Source organism: Euprymna scolopes, chromosome 9 (assembly GCF_053919585.1).
Source record: "Euprymna scolopes isolate OS-2025 chromosome 9, ASM5391958v1, whole genome shotgun sequence".
In the NCBI taxonomy this organism is placed as follows: Eukaryota; Metazoa; Mollusca; class Cephalopoda; order Sepiida; family Sepiolidae; genus Euprymna; species Euprymna scolopes.
The window spans coordinates 116888136-116911611 of NC_136490.1; the positions used below are offsets into that span (position 1 = coordinate 116888136).

Below are 23476 nucleotides of genomic sequence, written 5' to 3' on the forward strand. Positions count from 1 at the left end.
AATATATTTGAGATATAATTGTAACGATGAAAGGATGATATGCCGTTCCACATAACTCAAACTGGAATTAAAGTAAAGACGAAAAAAAAAACTTAAGCACTATATATAATTAATATATGATCTATCTATATATCTATAAAAGTGAACGTGTCTGTGTGTGTATCTGTGTCTCTGTGTGTGTCTGTGTACATTTCCCTTCGCAATAACTCTGTCAATTTTAAGTCTACAAACTCGAAATTTGATATACAAGGTACTGAGGTTTGGAAAAATCTTTGCAATCCGTTTTCGGACAGAAATTTGGCTGTTAAGGGGTCAAAGTTCAACGATTTGACCTTTGAGAACTCTACCAAACTCCTCCAACAATTTTGGGTTTAAACACTTGAAATTTTAAAAATAGGTTCCTTGGACATGGATCTAACTTAATAACTTGATTTGAGGCCCAAACAATTAATATTATAATATAAGGGGTCATGGTAGGGGTCAAAGTTAAAAAAAATTGATCGCTTTTTTTTTTTTTTTTCTCAACATACACCTCCAAACACCCGGGCAAAACAGGGCTGAAATGCTAGTATATATATATATATATATATATATATATATATATATATATATATATATATATATATATAATTAATAACATTTTTACTTTATTTTACGCCAATCTTCTACCTTGGTCTATCTTTTTCGCACTCCAAATACGAAAACAAGCAAGTCAGTAATCTTCTACCTTGGTCTATCTTTTTCGCACTCGAAATACGAAAACAAGCAAGTCAGTAATAACTTGAGAATTGACGAGAACACACGTAATCATCATGTTCTCCCCAAAAAGGTTCACGAAAAGACAAAACGAAATCTTTTCTGGATGTGGAACTTCTCGGAACTAAATTAATATGCACACACTTTACAGGTAAGATATTTAAATACGCATAAAACCCCAGTATTCATCTCACATCAAAATACACATTTATTTATCTCAATACAAATCTTCTTCTTCGTTGCCTGTTTGTTGTACGTCTATGTTACTTAATCAATTTTAGTACTAGCTGTTCCGACCTGTCTTTTCCCGAAGCTATTTAAATGAAACCAGTGATGAGGTAACATTTTATTAATTAGTAAAACATAAACACAACTTTCAATTCGTATTAAAATAAATGTGTTACTAAATACTGGTTTAGTTTAAATAACTTTTTAAAAAAGTCAGGTCGGAACAGCAAGTACTTAAATAAAAAATAACTAGCATAGATGTACGATATAAATCTAACACACAAAAGGAATGGTAGGATATTATACCTTGTAACAGTCACATATTTTCATGTAAATATAATGTAAATAGACAGGTACCACTGGATGACTGCCAATCAGATTTCGTAACGTAAGAATTCAATTTTTTTTTTTTACTACTTGCAATGCCTACGCAGTTTGGTGTTTACCTACTTTTAGTCAGTCGGAGTTTTTGATTGTACTAGATGAATTTAAAACGACTGTCAAGGCTGGGCCCAGTCTTGACTGTTGTTTGCAATTCTTTTTTCTACGCACATCTTATCTTCCTTTTCATAATATTATTTGAACTCATTCCCTTTTCCTTGTACCCATTTGTGAATTATTCCACGGATTTCTGCCTTTTTGGATTACTTAGAACCATCTTCCAATTACGCGATTCTCTTGGATTTTACTTGTGGGAATGGAAATTTAACCAACTTTTTTGAATTTTGGATTTTACCGTTATTGGATATTTTAACCTTCACTAGACTATCCATTCATGGAAAATCGCCTTTTTCTTCACCATATTCCCTCTGCTTCACTATTTGTTACTAAGTAAGATCTTTGACTTACTTGTAGTTTCATCAAATACTTTTGCAAGTAAAATCCGATCTCGCATTTTGCTAAATCCTACCCTCTGGTGAGAAGGAAAGTATTTCTTTGAAACTCCGCGGATTAAGGACTATCCACTTATTTTGTGCTTCCTTTTTAAAATTAAGTATGTTTTTAACTCTTTTTCAAAGTGTTTTTTAACTACTAAGGTATTTTATTTAATAAAATAGACGTTTTTTGTCTATTAATTCTATTTTCAATCCTTTCCAACTTCCGAATAACAGTCTTTACTTCTGGTGGGAACTGGCTGATGTAATCACCATATTTATTATAAATTCCGAGTACTTTCTAATTCTTCAGGATCCATCGTCAGGGATAACTTAATCTAATTGGTTTTGAACAATTTATAAAGTTTGTTTTTTCTCTATTCGTTGGTTAATTATTTTATTTATCCTTTTTTCCATCGGTTAAAATTGATAAATATGGTGATTACATCAGCCAGTTCCCGCCATAATTGAAGACTGTTATTCAGAAGTTAAGAAGGATCGGAAAAGGAATTAATAGACAAAAAACGTCTATTTTATTTAATAAAATATGGCATATATATGTGTGTGTGTGTGTGTGTGTGTGTGTGTGTGTGTGTGTGTGTGTGTGTGTGTACGTATAAAGCTAAATGTGTGTGTGTGTGTGAGTGTGTGTGTGTGTGGTCACGAATAGGCTCCTGTATGGTTATTTTAAAAAAACTGATTACGTATAATGATAGAAGATGTATCGAGACACAGGAATGGGTATGTTTGATCTGGCAGAACAGTGGTTCATTAAAATTGTGGGGTCTGCGTTCGCGCCTGGTCCACAAAGTATGGAAATAAAAAATTAAAAAATTAAAAAAAAAAACGTTTACAAGTGTTTTTGATATCGATGTATATAATAATACTTTGATAAATATGTTTTAACTTAAATAGGGATGGTATAATAAAATTGTGGGGGTTGCGTTCGCGCCTGGCCTCCATAGAATGGAAATAGGCACAAACTTTAATAAAGACGTTTCATATCAATATGCGTAATTATACTTTGATAATTATGTTTCAGTTTAAAGAAATATGGTATAATAAAATTCATTCGCACCTGACCTCCATAGAATGGAAATATGTCACAAAGTTTAACAAGATTTTTTAATATAAAGCCACAGAATATTGTGATAAGTGTTTCAGTGTGAACAGGTATGGTATAATAAATTATGTGGTTTATCTATTTTATTTTTACTTTCATCATATTTTGCTTTGGTTTTGATACCCCCAAATTCGAAGCTATCTCATTACAACCCTTCCTTTTCATAAGCTATCATACTTTCATAAATCAGAGTCCATTTTCTGTAGGCTGTTTTTGAACCCAGTCAACGACGGGTACTTTTGCTAGTATATATATATATATATATATATATATATATATATATATATATATATATATATATATATATATACCGGTTGTCTCGGCTAGGCAGGCCACTTCCACAGAACGGATTCATCTAGGCTCCTCATTCCGATTAAAAAAAAAAAAAAATGCTCCACGGTGAATTTGTCAACAGGACCAGACTTTTTTTTTTTTTTTTTTTTTATTCAATTCAATTTTCACCCCAAACAAGGCACAGTGCCACTTTGAAGCAGGGGGCTACTATTAGGGACTTAATTAGCGGGGTCATTATGAAGGGAGAAGAGTAGAAAGATATTTGTTAACATTAAACTTGAACTTCTGCATATCATTGCAGTTGGGAAAGCAGAATCCAAAGTTCCAAAGACCCGCAGTTCTGGGGAAGAAACTATTGGAGTAAAAGGCTTTCTTGCATCTAGGGATCTCTACTGTAAAGGGATGAGACTTAGTAGCTTGTCGGGTTTGTCGGGGGTAGTTACGTCGGGGAGGTACAAGTGTTTGCAGTTCGTCAGAGCATTCACCATTAAAATATTTGTAGAACAGGCAGAGGGATGCAGCATCTCGTCGATGGGACAGAGGTTGAAGCCTAGATGACAGTTCACGACCTATCAGGTTGGCGACTCTCTTTTGAACCCTGTCCAGGAGCGAGAGACTATGAATAGTCTCGAAAATGCGGCATAAAGACCAGCTTAATCGCACTCTGGCCTTAACCAACATCTTCGTGTGAACAAACTGCCAGGGACTAGAATACACGAAGAAGAACAACACATATGTGTATAGTCGAAGGAGAGGAAGAGGGCTACATGAGCAACTTCCTCTTCCCCTTCCCCTTACCCTTTGCTGTGAACACTGTCTGCGGCTCTTCCACCATAGATTCGGTCTTCGAACTCATATTATTCATAAACAGTTATAAAATCTAAACGCAAATTCAATGAACAAAGCTTCTTTCCTAGAACTGTCAGTCTGTGGGACTCTGTTCTACTGGTCTGTTTTCCAGCTTCAAGGTCACAAGTTTTTGTGAAGTTGTCCTCTTAAATAATTAAATTTTATCCAATTTCCACCACTAAGGATCACTACGTTGTGACCACCTTACACTCATTAACCCTTATCCTCAAGTGGCCTTTTGGCCTAGATAAGTAGTGACTCCCTTGTAAAAAAAAAATAAGATAGCAGACAAATGACACAATTCGATATTTGGACACAAGTGGGAGCCGAGGACAACGGTGTGTGTGATACTATCAACGTCCCCCACCAAATGTTACAAAGAAAAAAAAAGAAAATGAGTTGATCAGCAGAACAAAGGTTGTATACATGTAAGTAGTAGAAAGAAAATGGAGAGGAAGTTGTTCACAAAGGCACACAAAAGAAAGCTGAAATAGGATTGTTACTCAAGGTGTGGCAGGTGATTGGAACAAAAGATCGAACATACATATTGATATATTTAGGGTTTGTTTACGAACAGTTTTAGGAGTAGCAGTGGGTTTTCTGACAGTTTATGGCAGTTAATTACTGTTTAGGGACAATTTTCAGTTTGCAACAGTTGAGGATAGCTTCCAGTTTGGGATAGTTGGCCGCTTGGAGGTCCCTCGGGAGAGATCGGAGCGACTGAAGTCGAAACAAAGAAGAAAATCGCTGGGGACCCACGCGACCAGACAGCTAGCGATAGACGACATTTGGAGTTCTTTTTCTACGCTACATGACAGTACCACACACACACACACACACACACACACACACACACACACACACACACACACACACATATATATATATATATATATATATACCCAAAGCTTAACTGATTTACATAAAGTACTCGTTGAACGATTGTGTATAGATTTTTTTTGTTGTTTTTTTTTTTTTTTTTTTCTGTGATCGAGCGATATTTTACCTCGGAAGTAATCCCTAGTTTAGTCACATAAATTATTACGAGTTGAGAACAAACGACGTCGAAGTTGTGTTTGCGTCTTTTTTTTTTTTTTTTTTTTCCGCAACGAAGCGTTGGCTTATTCTCTTCCACCATTCGATGGCTTCTTCGCTGATTAACCGTCGTATTTTTTCTTTTCGTCCTCTTCCCAACTGACAATGACTTCACGTGCATAAGATAATGTTCTTGCCACGTAAAAAAAAAAATCTTTTTATCCTGCAAGCTCGAACCTCGATAGCGCCTAAGTCTTCATAATAATCTTCCAATTTTCGTATTATGTTTTGTATCGGATGGGTTCCAGTTTCAAGTGCCAGTGTTTCTCTGTAGAGGGCACATGCCAACCGTGGACTGCTTATTGCTGTGACTCCACCGTTATTACATTCGTCTTTTGTTGTTTTGGGTAGCATGATCGCGAAGGTGATCATCTGGTCCCATATACATAGTATATAATAGACTATCTCTGATATAAAGTACAAATTATCCACCTTAGAAAGAACGATTCTTCAGAAATGTCTAATCTATAAAATGACACCGAGCACAAATCACAGACAAAAACGAATTTAATTAACAGTCAAACTATCTGGCTTCATGAAACTAATTAATTAAAATAATTTATTTTGATTAATAATCAACATTTTTTTTTCAAGATAAAGTTAGTTTGACGAGCAAATTATAGAATAGCTAAGTTTTTTAAAGAAACAGGAGACCTGTCTCACTAACAAGACAATACACGCACATACACAATACCACACTGACAAACACTCACGTACGCATATTACTTATATACACATATTCGTCATAAATAAATCAATCCTCTGGCATTCGGGTCCATGACGCAGTTTATAGAGACGTTGAGTCTCTATGGTTCCATTGGCTGAAGATAGCGGTTTCAATTCTACCCATCTATTTATCTATTGAAGACAGTTTTGAAAGGTGTTATATATTATTTTTCTTTTCTTTTCTTTTCTTTTTTTTAATCCTTGGAGATGATGAGACTTTATAATTAGTGTATCCATTTTTTTTTCTTTGCGAACTGTTATTCTCATTTTCATAGTTGTTCCTTCTTCATGTGGTTAACCGCGACAGAATAGGAATCTGAGTCCTGATACTGTACCCCCAGTAATTACTAGGGCTAGGACAACAGCATATTCTTTAAATTGTTTTGACTCTCGAGTGTGTACCCGTTGATATCTTATATGCTTTTATACAGAGTAACGTGGTCCTCGGTTGATTAACTGTGTTGGATATATACTCGAGAGTAAAAACAATTAAAAGAATATGCTTTTGTCATAGCGCTAGTAATTACTAGTGGGGTGCAGTGGATAGATGCGTTCAGTCTCTGCGGTTCCAGGTGAGCATTGTCTGAAGATAGCGGTTTCAATCCTACCCAAAGCAGGCCAGGGGATTAGTTGGCCAAAATTGTTGTGAAACAACAACTATGGAAGACAGTAATTACTTAAACAGTAGTTGGATCACAAAAAAAAAAAAAAAAAAAGGATACGGGGTGGGGTATTACGATAGACATTTTAGAATATTAGGAATTGTTCGAAAAACAATGTGGTTTATTCGAGGTTTTGAGGATTTTCTGTAGATGCCTTCAAGTATTTTTAGCCTTTTCAAATTTGTTTCATGTCTAAGAAATATATTTCTTCATTATAATTTGATAAGTAAAATATTGATTATAAAATATAAGTAAATAAATAAAATAAAATAACAAAAATTTGCGCTTGTGTTAATTTTTATGAATAATTCAAAGGACGTTTTTATTGGTTAAAATTAAAATACTGTCTTTTCTGCTGTATTAATTAAGCAGACGTTGTTTTTAGTCAATCTAAAAAAAAAATCTTTCAACAAGAAAAGTCAACAAAATTCTTTCTAAAGCAAAGACAGTACTTTGAAAAGGTGTCGCTATTACCAGCGTTTTTGAAAATAAAGAACTTCGAAAAAAATATCTTTCAAAAGAACTAAGGCCAATAAGTCGCCTGTGCGTCATGAGTAAGTTGCTGGAATCTGTGTTAAATACAGAAGTAATCAACCATCTCAGCAAAAATAACCTTCTTAGTGACACACAATATGGTTTCCGTTTTGCTAGATCTACAGCAGATGTGCTTACAGTTATATCTCATAGGATTAGCAAATCTCTCGACGGAGGCAACCTTTCTAGGGAAATTGTTCTTGGCATATCTAAGGCCTTTGATAGGGTATGGCATAAAGGTTTACTTCATAAGACCTCTAGCTATGGTATAGCTGGAAATGTCTCTTAGCTGTATGTATAAAATATATGTTTCTGTTCATCTTCTGTGTGGGTGCGTGTGTGTGTATATTTACAGATATTCACACATAGTTCACAAATCCTGTCCTTGTCTGTGTGGCGAACAGATAAAGGGAAACATACCTTCTTCTGTTTCTATTCTTCGGCGGTTGGTACTTGGCTCAAAACGCTGTAAAAGGAATACTTCCTTCCGATATGAACATCGTAACACTCTGGTTATATTTTATACTGTATTTTCTTTTATGTTCCAAGTTTTGGAGTTTACAACGTTCCCCTTGGTTCCTACATCTCTCTATAAACGTGTTTCTTCAAGCTCCTGGAACGCAAGAGACTAATTTCTTTCGAGCTAATATCTCTGGTAGTTCGAACACAACTCTCTGTCTCTCTGACTCTAACTCCCTTGTTCCTATCTGTAAAAATCTAGATATAACAAAACCGTTGTTTCTGTTTACGCCACCCTTACGTCAAAAGGTCAATCCTTTTGTTATTGTTAATATTAAATATTATTCTGACATTATTTTACTGAACTAAATGCCAAACTGTTATTGTTTTAAACGTTTCCTTTTTGTTACAATCGACTTTATTTGTTATGAATAGTTTAATTGGTTTTGAAACATTTGTTCAATCGTAAATTCACAGTCTGTTACTGTTTCAAAGGTTTATCTTCTAACATTCTTGTGCTTACGAAATATGTTATATCTCAATAATATCGTACATTAGTTCGACTGTGCATCGATACCGGCAGTTTTCTTAAAGCATTGCTGGTAAATAAATGTGAAGCGGTATATGAAAGTTATAGCCATGCTGGGAACCAGGTTTTAAAATGATGTGATGTATGGACAAAAATTGACAAACGAAAGAGGGTATAGTAGAGTGTGTATATCTTCAAATACAAATCAGTAAAATTCACTTACTGTTTTAGGTAAACGGGGTGATAGAAGCCTACGATGTTTCTAGAATATAATCTCTTTTTCAAAAAAAGGAAGGGACAAAAAAAATGTCGTTAAAATGGTGAATGTCGTAAAAACGGAACCGGGAATGAGTGGTTGAGCTGTCAATCAGAAATAGGACTTATTTTAGATTAGTTCGGTATTCTAATCACTGTGTTATCTGTGCATACTAATGTGCAATTTTATTTTATCCATCATCATTACCATTATATTCACTCTTATTTTTATCTATTTTTTTATTTTATTTGTTAATTTATTATCTGGTTTAATTTTAATTAATTAAAAATCAGTTAGTGTTTTAATCTAGGCCAGAAATGAAAGCGTTAATGGCGCTCATGAAATACTCCATGTATAGTCATGGCAATACAGTTTAATATTGAAATTTAATTCGGATATAGCTATAAGGATTTCTAGTTTTCGTCTGTGTGTCGCTATAAATCTGCTGATGTTATATATTATATACTAGCAGGGAGACCCGACGTTGCCCGGGATTGAATGATGATCAACGAATATTTCACACACCTATATTTTTATTGTCATCGAAATCTGTGAAATCGCCCGGGAGGAAGCTTCACATGACTCCATGCAATAACTTAGTCCAAAATATATGTTATTCTACATTGCACTGTAGAGAACCTACTGTTTCTTTGATAAAATTATTTTGTATAAACTTCTTTCCAGTTAACGAAAAAGAAAAAAAACATTAAGAAATTTACATGTGGGGTTTGAACCTACAGACCACGTCATGTAAAGAAAAAACAAACCCCCCCAAAAAAACGTAAATTTTCAAGGCTTAAAAATTCTTTGCAGTTAATGAAAAAAAAAGAAAAGAAATTTACGTGCGGAGTTTGAACCTACAGACCATGTCGGAAAAAAACACGTTATCAACTTATCCGCAGTAGAATTTTCACGGCCCGTTGTTCTATCAGTGTTGCTAGTCGACGACATGGAAAAAATGGCTTTACCGATGATAAATAAATTAAAATAAAGGTTTCGATTATCGGTAATTATCGGGGGGGGGGTATTTTGAGACAAAACTTAACTAAGATCACCCCCAGACTTATACACTAAAGTTCTGTAAATTTTAAAGAAAATCTGTTCAGCCGTTTCGGAATCTATGAGGAACGAACTCGCACACACAGACAAAGTTGCATTTATATAATTGTAGATAAGTTTTCTTATTTCATTAATTTTTCTTTTAATTTATTTTATTTTGTGAATTGTTATTTATTTTTGTTCCATTTTTTTTTTAATCAAGTTCTTATAGTAACTATGCGAGCAGAGATGTTGTTATGGGGCGCTTTATATAATCCAAATAAGTTGTCTATTTATATGATTTATTTTTAAAAAAATGATATGTTATACACATGAATATATATATATATATATATATATATATATATATATATATATATTCAGGCAACCATTAAAAACAACAGAGATAGCTTGCTTAATGATTCTTTTTTTCATTTTTTCGATCTTTCGTAAGATTTTTTTAACTTCAAGATGGAAGGTATTTACAAATGTTCCATGGTTCACACGAGCGCTTTCGATTCTTTCTTGAATCATCATCAGGTGGAGATAAAATATTAAAAATAGAAGTGAAATATATAGTTACGAATGATAAAGAGAGTCAATGAAAAGTCGATTAAAATATACATTTACGAGTGATAAAAAACTCGATTAAAAATTAGGATGATAAAAGGCAATGTTAGTAAAACCAGTCGTATACTGGTTATGCTAAACATTTCAGCACATTATTGCTACTTTCAAAATGAATGCTATTTATAGATGGGTGCTGGGTTTTTATATATAGTGCTTCAAGTATTTTTAATTTTTTACAATTACTTTCTCGTTGCAAAATCCTTGTGTTGTCCACGAGGACCTTTCTAAGATTAGAGGGGGGACAGCTATGTTGATTTGTTAAATGCTGGTATATTGAGCTAGTACTGTTCAAATGCATCGTTAATCGACGGGACAATGTTGTTTTTGTATGTCCAATATATGCGTTTTTATTTTCGGAGTTACACTCTCCCAAGGGGCATTGAAATTTGTACACAATATTAGTTTGCTCCAACATTTTTGTCGTCGGCGAGGAGTTATTTTTAACGATGAGGTTCTGGGTTCGATACTTCTTATAGTATATAATAAATCTAATCTTAGAATTGTTCTCTAGAGGTGCTGTATATCTATGTATGATGCTTTTAATTATTTTTTTCTTCCACTCTAAAATTTGGTGTCATTTGGTTTTTATAAAATATGTCTATAAGGTTAGTGTTAGAAGATTGACTAGTATTGCTGTTAAGGTTTTTAAGGGACTGTAACAATAGTTTAATTTGTTGATCAACAATATAATTCGGAAAGTAATTATTTATAAGAACCTGTTTGATATTTTTAATTTCTATTAGTAGTGCTTTTTTCGTAGAAGAAATCATCTTAGCACGGTTTAAAATTTTTTTGATTATGACAATTTTATTACACTGAGGGCACTCACTCTTAAAGTTCAAGAGGCTGAATTTTGTACTAGTTGTTTTTTGTATACAGCTGTATCGAAAGTATTGTTAGATGAGTCTATAAGGACGTCCAGAAAGTGAATTTGTTTGTTATCATTTAATTCTATTATAAACTTAAGGACGGAGTTTTTTTTTAAAAAGATCTTGAAGTTTATATATCTGTTCGTCATTATCAGCTAAGAGGAGTATGTCGTCAACATAACGTACATAAATAGGGGGCTTTATATTATTTTTAAATGTTTTATTTTCTAAATCTGCCATATAAAATTCACTCAGGGTAGGTCCGAGGACTGATCTCATTGCGACGCGATCTATTTGATTATATATGTTGCCATTAGGATCATAAAAAGGTATTTCCGTGCCGGCGACAAAAATGTTGGAGCAAAAACCAATATTGTGTACAAATTTCAATGCCCCTTAGGAGAGTGTAACTCCGAAAATAAAAACGCATATATTGGACATACAAAAACAACATCGTCCCGTCGATTAACGATGCATTTGAACAGTACTAGCTCAATATACCAGCATTTAACAAATCAACATAGCTGTCCCCCCTCTAATCTTAGAAAGGTCCTCGTGGACAACACAAGGATTTTGCAACGAGAAAGTAATTGTAAAAAATTAAAAATACTTGAAGCACTATATATAAAAACCCAGCACCCATCTATAAATAGCATTCATTTTGAAAGTAGCAATAATGTGCTGAAATGTTTAGCATAACCAGTATACGACTGGTTTTACTAACATTGCCTTTTATCATCCTAATTTTTAATCGAGTTTTTTATCACTCGTAAATGTATATTTTAATCGACTTTTCATTGACTCTCTTCATCATTCGTAACTATATATTTCACTTCTATTTTTAATATTTTATCTCCACCTGATGATGATTCAAGAAAGAATCGAAAGCGCTCGTGTGAACCATGGAACATTTGTAAATACCTTCCATCTTGAAGTTAAAAAAATCTTACGAAAGATCGAAAAAATGAAAAAACGAATCCTTAAGCAAGGTATCTGTTGTTTTTAATAATGTTTGCCTGAATGAAGGAATACTGCCTAAATACACTAATATATATATATATATATATATATATATATATATATATATATATAGTCTTGGAAGTTTTTAACCTTTAAAACTACACAAAAAATATTATCATTCATTAGAAAACTATTTAGTCAGTAAGTCATTCAATCACCTGCAATATATATATATATACATATATATATGTGTGTGTATAATAGAGTCGTCTTTATATATTATTTTCTTTTTCATTTGTATTTTTGCTTGTATTACTATTCGTATCTTTTCTAAGGTGTTGAGTGTATACTTGTCAATATGTGTATGGGTTAACACAACTAATAAATAGTTCACCAAGCCAGACATTAATGCACAAAGACAGTTCTTTTTAACAAAGGAACTGGTAACATCTTTCGGGGGAGGGGGAGTATTCAGACCAAAAATACCTTCTGTTAAAGTTGGCGTTATCGAACTTGATGTCCTTCTTCTATTTATTTAGTTATGTCTCCTATCTCCAATGGATATTAAATATGGCGTCCACCAACAGTAACATGGGCTTATCCTACGTCGTGGGAAGTACTAAGTAAGTAACATTGGTAACAGAGCAAATTCTTTCGTGTGACAGATATTACATCTGTTCAACCTACGTTGAAACGCAATTAAAACAAAGATGGTGTCATTTACGAAAGAGCCACCTATTTTGCAGAGCGAAGAAATGTGCAGCAAGTGGAAACAAGACATGCATATGGGGTCTATCTTTACGGATTTACCTAAGGTAAAACAGGGGCCAGCTGTGTTTTTTGTCATTGCTGTAAAACATGAAAATGAAATGAAACATTAGATATCGACCGAACTGACGGATTCAAAATAATTATAAACAAGTTGGAAAGATTTACTTAAGGGACGAAAACACAATGGCATACATGTCATTCAAGGAATTTTATTATTACAAAAGAGCCGCTGGAATAAACATAAACGACTTTTTGGTGCTTTATAAATTCTTGTACCAAATATTATGTAAATACGGAATTTCTTTGCCAGGAGTTCAAGCATTTTTTTTTTTTTTTTTTTTTTTTTTGTTTCAAATGCAGCGAATGTATCGGAAGAAAACGAAAACTGAACGAGGACAACCTGTGGTAGTTTAACTTCTTACGCAGCAATGAAGGATACTTTTGTGATACTATAAATCGGTTACAGAGTAGATATTTATCAAAGGACAAAATACAGAAAGTTTAAAATTAATGTCTGTTCTAAAAATAGATTCTTTTCACACAGTGGAAATGTTTACACAGAGATAATTAAAAGCCAATTTATGTGAGTTGTATGTCAGAATTGTTTATGCGATTCAAAGGTCACTGTTGTGAATATGGATTACCTCCTCTTTGATAATCCAAGTTATAAAAGCTGTGCATTTTCTCTTGTCGAATAGACGTGTAGTAGAATTATTAATTGAATAAAAAGATTTCTAGACAGAATCTCTCGTCCTGTTTTCATTACAGTTTATTCAATTAAGAATGGAACAATTTGTGACCGGATCGATTTACCACAGATCCAGAAAGCGATTTAGCCGACAAATGTTGGAAACATTGGCGGAAGACATTTACAAATTTTATCGGGGTTCTACATTAAGAAAGACTGGGACATCCCATCAATAAGCGTGCGCTCCTAACCAACTACCTGTCTCACACAGTCAACGAAATTATCTCTGATTGCGTTACCTACAAAGAATCAATCGATGTACTGAACGCTACATACATAAAGCCCAAAAATGAGATATTTTCTAGACACCTACTTGCGACTCGCCGACAAGAATCAGGCAAAACATTGGACCATTTCCTTAAGCGCCTTCGGACACTAGGCAAGGATTGCAACTTCTGCCCAATGACGGTATTAGAAGCCCAAGAGTAACACATTTTGGACGCCTTCATTAACACCTTATGTAATGCTCTAGGTGTGTCAGAAATTTCGTGAAAAATAGTGAATAATTCCACCCCGTCTTTCCAAGTTTATAACTCCTCGACAAATGAAATTCAAGCCCTAATTTTTTTTTTTTTTTTTTTTCAATTAAAGGAGCAAGGACCAAGGTTTCATTAAAAAACAAACAACGTGTTTTTGTTTTTTTTTTTTTAAATTTTAAACTTCGGACTTTACAGGTAAATTTCTAAACACTATTTTTTGTTTTAAATTTGAATATATTTATTGACCTTTTCTCTTCAATTTGTGATATATAACACTTTGGTGAGTAAATTATTTCCTTTTTAATAGACATTTCAAAATGGGAGGCGTGAATTATTCGACCCCCTGTCTTTCCAAGCTTATAACTACTCGAAAAATGTAATTCAAGCCCTAATTTTTTTTTTTTCAATTAAAGGAGCAAGGACCAAGGTTTCATTAAAAAAAAAAAGTAAAAACAAATAACGTGGTTTAAAAAAAAAAAGGTTTTAAACTTCGAACTTTACAGGTAAATTTCTAAAAAAAACTACTTTTTTTTTTTAATTTGAATATAATATTTATTGACCTTTTCAATTTGTGATGTATAACACTTTGAGTAAATTATTTACTTTTTAATAGACACTTGAAAATTGGGGGGGGGGTGAATTATAAAAAAAAAAGTTTGTCTAAACTATTATATTCGGTTTATTGGAAAGAGCATAAAATTTCACATTGACCCTGAAAATATCGTAAAAATAGAATCAATAAAAAAACTTGATAGATTTTTAAAGTTTAAAAATTGAAAAATATTGAGTTCGTAAAATTTATTACTTTTTTTTTTTTTTTTTTTTTAAATAAATATTTCTATTACTTTTAAAACACCTTTAATAGTTTATTTTGGAAGTGTACTCCATATGTTCTAAAGAAAAAGAACAATTCTCCATTCGGAAAATAATTATAATTGCACATTTGGGATAATTTTAATCAAAATATTGTAAGTGAATTCGTGTTTGAACTTTTTTTATTGGAGAAAGTAGAATATTTCATTTAATTTACTTATTTTTTTACTGCAAAACAAACAATTTTGGGGTTTGTATTACTGTACACATAGATTCGAAAAAGTTGTCAAAAAACAAAACAAATATATAACAAATGTTATCAAAAGCAAGATAAGTTACTTTTCTACCAAACTGGATATATTTTTCGTGTTTTTATTCAATGTAACATGTATATTCAGCTCGAAAAACATGTTTACCGATGTATTGGAAAATTCAAAATGGCGCCCAACTCTCTCTCTCTTAACACGGTAAGTTCGGGAAAAGGTGTTATAAATAATAAACTAGACAAAGTACTATTAAAAACCCACCGAATATATGTCAACCTATGTCACGGTAATATATATTGAGCGAGTTTCTAACAGTATTTTGCCTAGTTTTATATTTATAGCACCTTTTCCCAAACTTACCGTGTTAGTCGTGCGCCATTTTGAATTTTCTAATACATCGGTAAACAGTATGTTTTTCGAGCTGAATAAACATGTTACATTAAATAAAAACACTGAAAACATATCCAGTTATGTAGAAACTAAAATGTCGGCATGTTTGTAACTTCTCTTGCCTTTGATAACATTTATTTGTTGTTTGTTTGTTTGTTTTTTTTTTTTTTTTGACAACTTTTTCGAATCTGTGTACAGTAATACAAACCCCAATTTTTATATTTTTCAGTCCGTTCTTTTAATAAAACTTTTCACTGAGTATTTTCAAATATTTTAAAGTAAGCATTTTTCACGGCAGTGTTTTTTTTTTGTTTTTGTTTTTTAATCCCGATTGGTGGTGAATTATTTTAGCACGGGGCGTAATTCAGTTCTTTGAAATATATTAACTTCAATGTTTTGTTTTTTATAACATTTTAACTGTAAATATTTTACATAACGAGTTTGTTTTACTGTACACAGATTCGAAAAAGTTGTCAAAAAAACAAAACAAATATATAACAAAAATAAATGTTATCAAAGGCAAGATAAGTTACAAACATGCCGACATTTTTCTTTTTAAAACATATTGATAAACATTGTATGATTTTCGAATCGATTACACATTTTAAAGTTAGTAAAACCACTAAAAACCTTCCCAGATAGGTAGAAGAGTAACTTATCTTGCCTTTAACATTTATTTGTGATATTTGTTTTTGACAACTTTTTCGAATCTGTGTACAGTAATACAAACCTAAAATTTAATTTAACTTTAAAATAATATTTAAAATACACGTGCGTCCGCTGCCCAATCACCCTTATTATAATAATAGTAATAATAATAATTAAAAAAAAAATGGTGTAGATGACATCGACTGGCGCCACACCACATCAACTAGTTGTGAAGGGTCAGGGAGGATGGAAAGACCGAGGTGAGAGATCACACACCAAATCTCCACTGGAAGTGTGCAGTTTAAATCTGGTACCTTGGGGAGGCATTTTGTCACCCAAACCTCAGGAAACACCAATGGCCGATGCCAACAAGAAATCAGTGACAACAGCTGTTGCGATAACATGCAATCATCTGCACAAGTGGTCAAAAGGTGGAGAACATTGGAAATCTGGGGAGACTTGTCACTTGGTCTCCAGGGAACACCACAGGTTATTGGCAGTGAGCAATCACTGATGATGGCTTGTGAGACAACTAATACGCTACACATTTTGATGAAAAACATGAAAAAATGGACATAGAGGAACAGAAAACCAAAACTCTAAATATAATTTCTGTATTTAAAGTAATAGTTATTTAAATATTTCAACATATAATCTTGTGGGCAAAATCCAGCTTCTCAATAAGGGGCACTCTGGATAGGAACGAAAATAATTTCAGTCATGAAAGATTTCTCCTCCACCGACCGAAGACAGAAAAGGTAAAGTGTACCATCAAAACAGATACTACACTGATCTGGTTCCGAAGGCCAAAAAATGTTTAATGTTTCTTTAATTTTGTTCCCTAAATTCATAATTCAGTTTTATCAGTATTAAATTGTATATTGCTTTAAAATTACTTAATTTTACATAGATAATGTTTATATTTTATATTGAATAAAGTTCAGTTTAAGTAATCAAACTGTGTTCCTTTTTCTTTTTAAAAATGTTTTATTGCTCTTTCAAATGGCCCTCATATAGTACTGACAAATCTTACATTGCCTGCAGACATTTTTCAGTTAACAGCCCTTCCTCTTACTCTCGGTGGCCGTGGCTAAACCCACCTGTTCCTACTGCCCCCCCCCTGTCATGACGATAGTCCAATGAAGCTTCATGAACAATCGGTCACTGCCACTTTAAAAAGGGGCACCTGCTATTTTTGTGGCTTCTCTAAACACCTACGAGTTTCATGCCTTTCCAGAGATACTCGTTGTCATAAATGTGGAAAACTTGGTTATTTTTCAAAGGTATGCAAATCTTCTAAAATCCTATACAAAGCCACTCATCAAAATACATCTGCAACTTTAGCCACCGCTCCAGAATGCCTTTCAAAAACTATTGTAAAAGTGAAAATTAACAGGAAATCTATGAATGCTTTGCTCAATACCAGCAGCTCAGAAAATTTATCAAAGAAAGCTTGGTAAAAAAACAAATTGTATTTTGTTCCTGCCCCCAGCAGAGTAACAATGGCAAATGCGTTATTGTCTGCACAAGTAAGTGGTTAATGTTTGGACTTAATATTTACTGATGTTTTCTATAAAACCACTAAATTATCCGTAATGAAAAACCTTTATTGTGAAATAATATTGGGACACGATTTTTTTTTTTTGCAGCAACACTCGCAGATTGAAATTCCGTTTGGCGGTTCAATGCCTGCATTGAAAATTTGTGGATTGGCGACAGCAAAAATCCAGTACCCGTCACTTTTCGAAAACCCAACTAAAAACTGCAAACACATAGCAGTGAGAAGCAGACGTTTTTCTTATAATAAAAAATTTATTGACTTTGGGATAAAAAGACTACTTGCCTAGCAAATCACCCTGGAGGGCTCAAGTAGTTATAACCAATGAAAACCATAAAAAGAGAATGGTTATAGATTACTCCCAAACCATAAATAGATTTACTCTTTTGGACGCCTTCCCACTACCCAGGATAGATGAAATGATAGACGAAATAGCCAAATATTCTAAGTTTAGCACTCTGGACTTTAAACGCGCATACCATCAGATAGCCATTAGACCTAAAGACAAGCTATACACAGCTTTTGAGGTGAATGGTCGACTGTATCAATTTCGCAGGATTCCTTTTAGCGTTACGAATGGGGTAGCCAGCTTCCATAGATAGTCAACCAAATCATAATCGATGAGAAACTGGAAAGCACATTTGCGTACATTGGCAACGTCACAGTATGTGGCCATAATAAAAAGCAACACAACAAAAATCTCAGACGGTTCATGTCCGCCATCGACAAATATAATCTTACTCTAAATGACAACAAATACTCATTTGGATTGGATAAAATAAACCTACTGGGGTATACCATAAGCAAAGGTTTTATAACAGTGGGCGTAGATTGATTGAAACCTTTACTCCAGATGCCTGTTCCTCAAAATCAGCATTCCCTTCGACATGCTATGGGTATGTTTGTTCACTACTCCCAATGGATTGCATCATTCTCAGAAAAGATACATCCATTAACACAAGTAGAGACGTTTCCTCTGTCCCATCGAGGGACTGAAAAAGGATATTGCAAAATCAGCAATTATTACAATAGACCAAAATATTCCTTTGGTTGTTGAAACGGATGAGTCCGACTGTGCTATTGCTGCTTCTTTGGGACAAGCTGATCGTTCTGTAGCCTTTTTTTTCAATGACCCTCTCACGGATTGAACGATGACATCTCACAATTGAACAGGAAGCCTATGCCATAGTTGAGGCATTAAGAAATGGCGACACTGCCTGATCGGATGTCACTTTAAACTTATTACTGACCAAATATCAGTTGCATTTATGTTCAACTCTAAGACTACAAGCAAGATAAAAAATGAGAAAATAATGAGGTGGAGAATTGAACTATTTTGTTTCTTTTCTGATGTCAGCTACCGACTGTCAAGAGTATGCTGTACAGCATCAAGCGGAGGTGAACTCCAAACGCTACATAACAATCTCTGTCACCCGGATATTACTCAAATGGTTCATGCTGTGAGGTGTAGAAACATGCCTTTCTTGGTGGGGGAGGTAAAAAGAATTACAAATTCCAGCTGAACGTGTGCTGAAATGAAGCCTTGGTTTTATAAACCTAGAACTGTCGTTTTAATAAAAGCAACACAACCGTTTGAAAGACTAAATCTTGATTTTTTAAAAGGACTGCTACCAAGCAAAATAAGAAACCGATATATATTAACTATTGTCGATGAATATTCATGGTTTCCTTTTGCCTTCCCTTGCTCAGACATATCGGCTACTGTGATTATACAATGCCTCTGTTCATTATTCACTATCTTTATAGTTCCTGCCTATATACATTCAGACCGAGGGGCTTCCTTCATGTCAGAGCAGCTTCAACAATTTCTACAGGAACGAGTAACTATAAGCCGGACAGCTCCCTATAACCCTAAAGGTAATGGCCAATGCCAAAAATATAGCGGCATTATTTGGAAGACAGTTCCTGTTGCATTATACACCATATGATCTCTATTGTGTACCACCACGAATGCCACCCCACACAAAAGGTTTTTACCTTTACAGCAATGGAGTTTGGCGGGAGTATCGCTTCCATCTTGGCTCTTCAGATCCGGGACTGTTTCTGAGACTACATGCACATTACACCAAGAGAACGATCCCTTCGTGGATGAGGTAGAGCTCATAGAGATGAACCTCCAGTACGCTCTAGTATGACATGCAGAAGGTAGTCTGGAAATGTACCAGGACCGCGGACAACCCCTAAGGACAGACTAATTCCCCCTGATACTGAAGCCCCTCCAGAAGATCAAGACACTGAAATTGCTCCTGACATGTCGTCTAATGACACTGTCTTCTTTCGGGCTCTTTCAGACACTTTGGATGGACTAACACCTGAATCCCTGACAGATGAAGGACTAGCACCGAAAAAATGTGTTCATCCTAAGACTGACTTTGACGCAGAACAGCCTGCTTCTCTGAGAAGGAAATATTTCGGAGCGAGGTATTTTAGAGCCCACAGACAGGCTTGCACTGAAGAGCCTTCCTGTTTGAGTACTCCGACCTTGAATCATGGACTGCGAAGGTGACCACTGCAAGCTCTTAGGGAGCCTGGACATTTAAGGAACTTTCCTCCCCAAAAGTGAGAAATTTGGTGGGGGTGAATATTGTGAATATGGATTATCTCCTCTTTGATAATCCAAGCTATAAAAGCTGTGCATTTTCCGCTTGTCGAGTAGACGAGCGAGTAGTAGAATTATTAATTGAATAAAAAGATTACTAGACGGAATCTCTCGCCCTGATTTCAATAGTCACAATCATACCGCATAAATAACACTTTGATACTTGAGTCTACAAAATTCGGCAGAATTCTTTATATAAACGCCACTGTTATTACTGGCAAAACAGTCTTTAGGACAATCAGAGTTAGTCTGTCTAGTGTTGGACGCACGAAGTTGCAGATTGTATGCTTCTGAGAGAGATTGAACCAGACGAAATGCGAAATGAATTGATAACGAACAGAAAGCTAGCTTCGACAGATAGAGTAAATTGCGTCACGCACCAAATCCAGCCGACTTTTAATACATGTTAAACGATGATGTTGTGTTATTTCTTTCTCTCATTTTGATTTTGTTTTACACTTGTGAACCCGCATGCACCTCCCCTAACACTCGCCAATGTAAAAACCACGATGATCTCGGCCAAGAGAAAAGAATTGTAAAAGAACATGAAAGTGTTCGACTGAGCTTCAATCTATGGTTCCCCCTCGCCAAACTTTCACAAGAAACACTCGTCTAGCTGAAAACACTATCAATAATTCCCCCCACTCCTTATCTGTGCCTAAACCTAAACATAGATTCCATGATCAAAGCTTCTTTCTTAGAACTGCACGCCTGTGGAATTGTCTTCCGTTTTCCTGCTTTCCAGCCGTCTATAATATAGTTGTCTTCAAGTTCAATGTGAACAAGTTTCTGATGAGCCATTCCACTTAAGTTAACAAATTTACCGAACTTTCATTACTATCGATTACTATATTGTCCTACTGTGACTACTGTACACTCTTTAACCCTTATCCTTAAGTAGCTTATCGGCCTTGATAAATGGTGCAGCCTATGTAAATATATATATATATATATATATATATATATAGAGAGAGAGAGAGAGAAAGATAGATATAGATATTCGTCGTTGCCTGAAAATCATTTTCATTTTTATGCTTTCAAACTTTTTGGCTATGACGTTACATATGATGACATCATATATGACGTCATCTTATATGACGTCATCTGCTTACATCATATATCATATATACTGCACACAAATGTCACATATGGCAAAAATGGGCGAATAAAGATAGGGGGACCTAGTTTTTAAAGCCAATTTATCATAATTTTTTTGTAGGTGTCCGACTACTTTTTGATTGTATTTGAAAGACTAAAGTTAATTTCCTAAAGGACAAAAAAAAATATTTGTATACGTGAAAAAAAAAGTTATGAAAAATGTTTTCATGGCGAGCTAAAGAATTCAGCTAAATTTTGAAGTTAAATAAATTCATTGTAAAAATCCTTTAAAAGATAAATATTAGTTTTCTGGATCTATTTCAAAAAAGTAAAGTAAAGTCCTAAGATATTGAATTAAATAAAAAAAAACAAAAAAAACAAACACCTTGTTTGTACAAAAAATAGCTTAATTAGTCCAAAAAGTGAGCTATTTTGCTTTTCGCAAAATCACAGCAAATGGAAGTTTGTAAACACCGAATATACGGAAGCCCAAAATTTCAGCCAGTCGAAAGACTGTGAAAATGATGTACTCTAATTAAAAGGGAGGAAGGGGATGCTAGTTTTCTTCCCCCCCCCAGACGTGCATCTGTACATTCTTATCCTGAATGTTTGTATCATTTTTACCATTTTTTAATTTAATTATTTTTCTATGTTCCTGCTTTTAAATGAATTTTTAATTATTGTTTAAGATTATATAAAAAATGTTATGCCAAAAGTTTCATATTCATGCAAGCAAGGAAAATGTGAAAATCTGACATATAAAAATTATGCGAAACCTGTGATTTTAAAAAAAAAAAAAAAAAAAAAAAAAATTTTTGCTATTAGAATTTTTTGTGTGAAAATATTAAATAAACAATGTTTAATTCAATGATAATATTGGTAGTTTGAGAAATTAATTTTTCTTTGAGTTATATCGAATTCGTTAATACGGACTTTGGGGCATTTTTCGTAATGTTCCTGAAAAAATTAAATTTTTTTTTTTTAATTTTTACAATTTATGATGCTTTATTTTCAGAAAAAGGAAAAATAAATTCATTTATTTTTTTTTTTTTTTTACTGCAGAAAACCATAATTTTAGTAAAGGCATTTTTTTGTTTAAACAAAATAATACATTTCCACTAAGATTTAAATAAAAATAATGAGTTCAATATATTCCGTGGTCATTATTTGATAAATACTGAAAATTTCATTAAAATTGGTTAATTTCTTGATTTTTGGTGAATCTTTGAGTAAAGGGCTTTATTATAATACTAGACTAGGTTCAAAAACAGCCTACAGAAAATGGACTCTGATTTATGAAAGTATGATAGGTTATGAAAAGGAAGGGTTGTAAAGAGATAGCTTCGAATTTGGGGGTAAAACCAAAACAAAATATGATTAAAGTAAAAATAAAATATATGAACCTCATAATTTATTATACCATACCTGTTCACACTTAAACACTTATTACTGTGGATCTATATTAAAAAAACCTTGTTAAACTTTGTGACATATTTCCATTCTATGGAGGTCAGGTGCAAACGAACACCCCATAATTTTATTATACCATATTTCGTCAAATAAAAACATAATTATCAAAGTATACTTACGCAGATAGATATGAAAAGTCTTTATTAAAGTTTGTGCCTATTTCCATTCTATGGACGCCAGGCGTGAACGCAGACCCCACAATTTTATTATACCATCCCTATTTAAGTTAAAACATACTTATCAAAAGTATTCTTATGTACATCTATATCAAAAACACTTGTAAACGCTTTTTTAAATTTTTTATTTTCATACTTTGTGTGCCAGGCGCAAACGCAGACCCCACAATTTTAATGAACCACTGTTCTGCCAGATCAAACATACCCATTCCTGTGTCTCGATACATCTATCATTATATGTAATCAGTTCTTTAAAATAGTCAACCATATAGGAGCCTATTTGTGATCAGACACACACACACACGCACACACACGCACACACACACACACACACACACACACACACACACACACACATTCTGCTTTATTTTACTTGTACAAATGAAAATTCTTTTAACTTCCTTGAAGTTTTACATTTGGATTTTACCGTCACTGGATTTTTTATCTTCCACCAGACTATCCATTCATGTGTAATCACCTTTTTCTTTACCATATTCCCTCTGCTTAACTTATTTTGTTTTCAAGTAAGATCTTTGACTTACTTGTTGTTTCATCC

General features: G+C 33.6%; 1 protein-coding gene across 1 annotated transcript in view; it reads left to right on the plus strand.

Moving 5' to 3' along the window:
* Positions 1 to 769: 769 nt before the first annotated feature.
* Positions 770 to 23476, plus strand: part of LOC145284817 (organic cation transporter protein-like) — a 101183-nt gene continuing 78476 nt past the window's right edge. The window contains exon 1 of the mRNA XM_080133780.1: positions 770 to 907. Within this exon, the coding sequence (XP_079989906.1) occupies positions 891 to 907 (17 nt within the window). The 5' untranslated portion in view covers positions 770 to 890. The remainder of the gene's footprint in view (positions 908 to 23476) is intronic.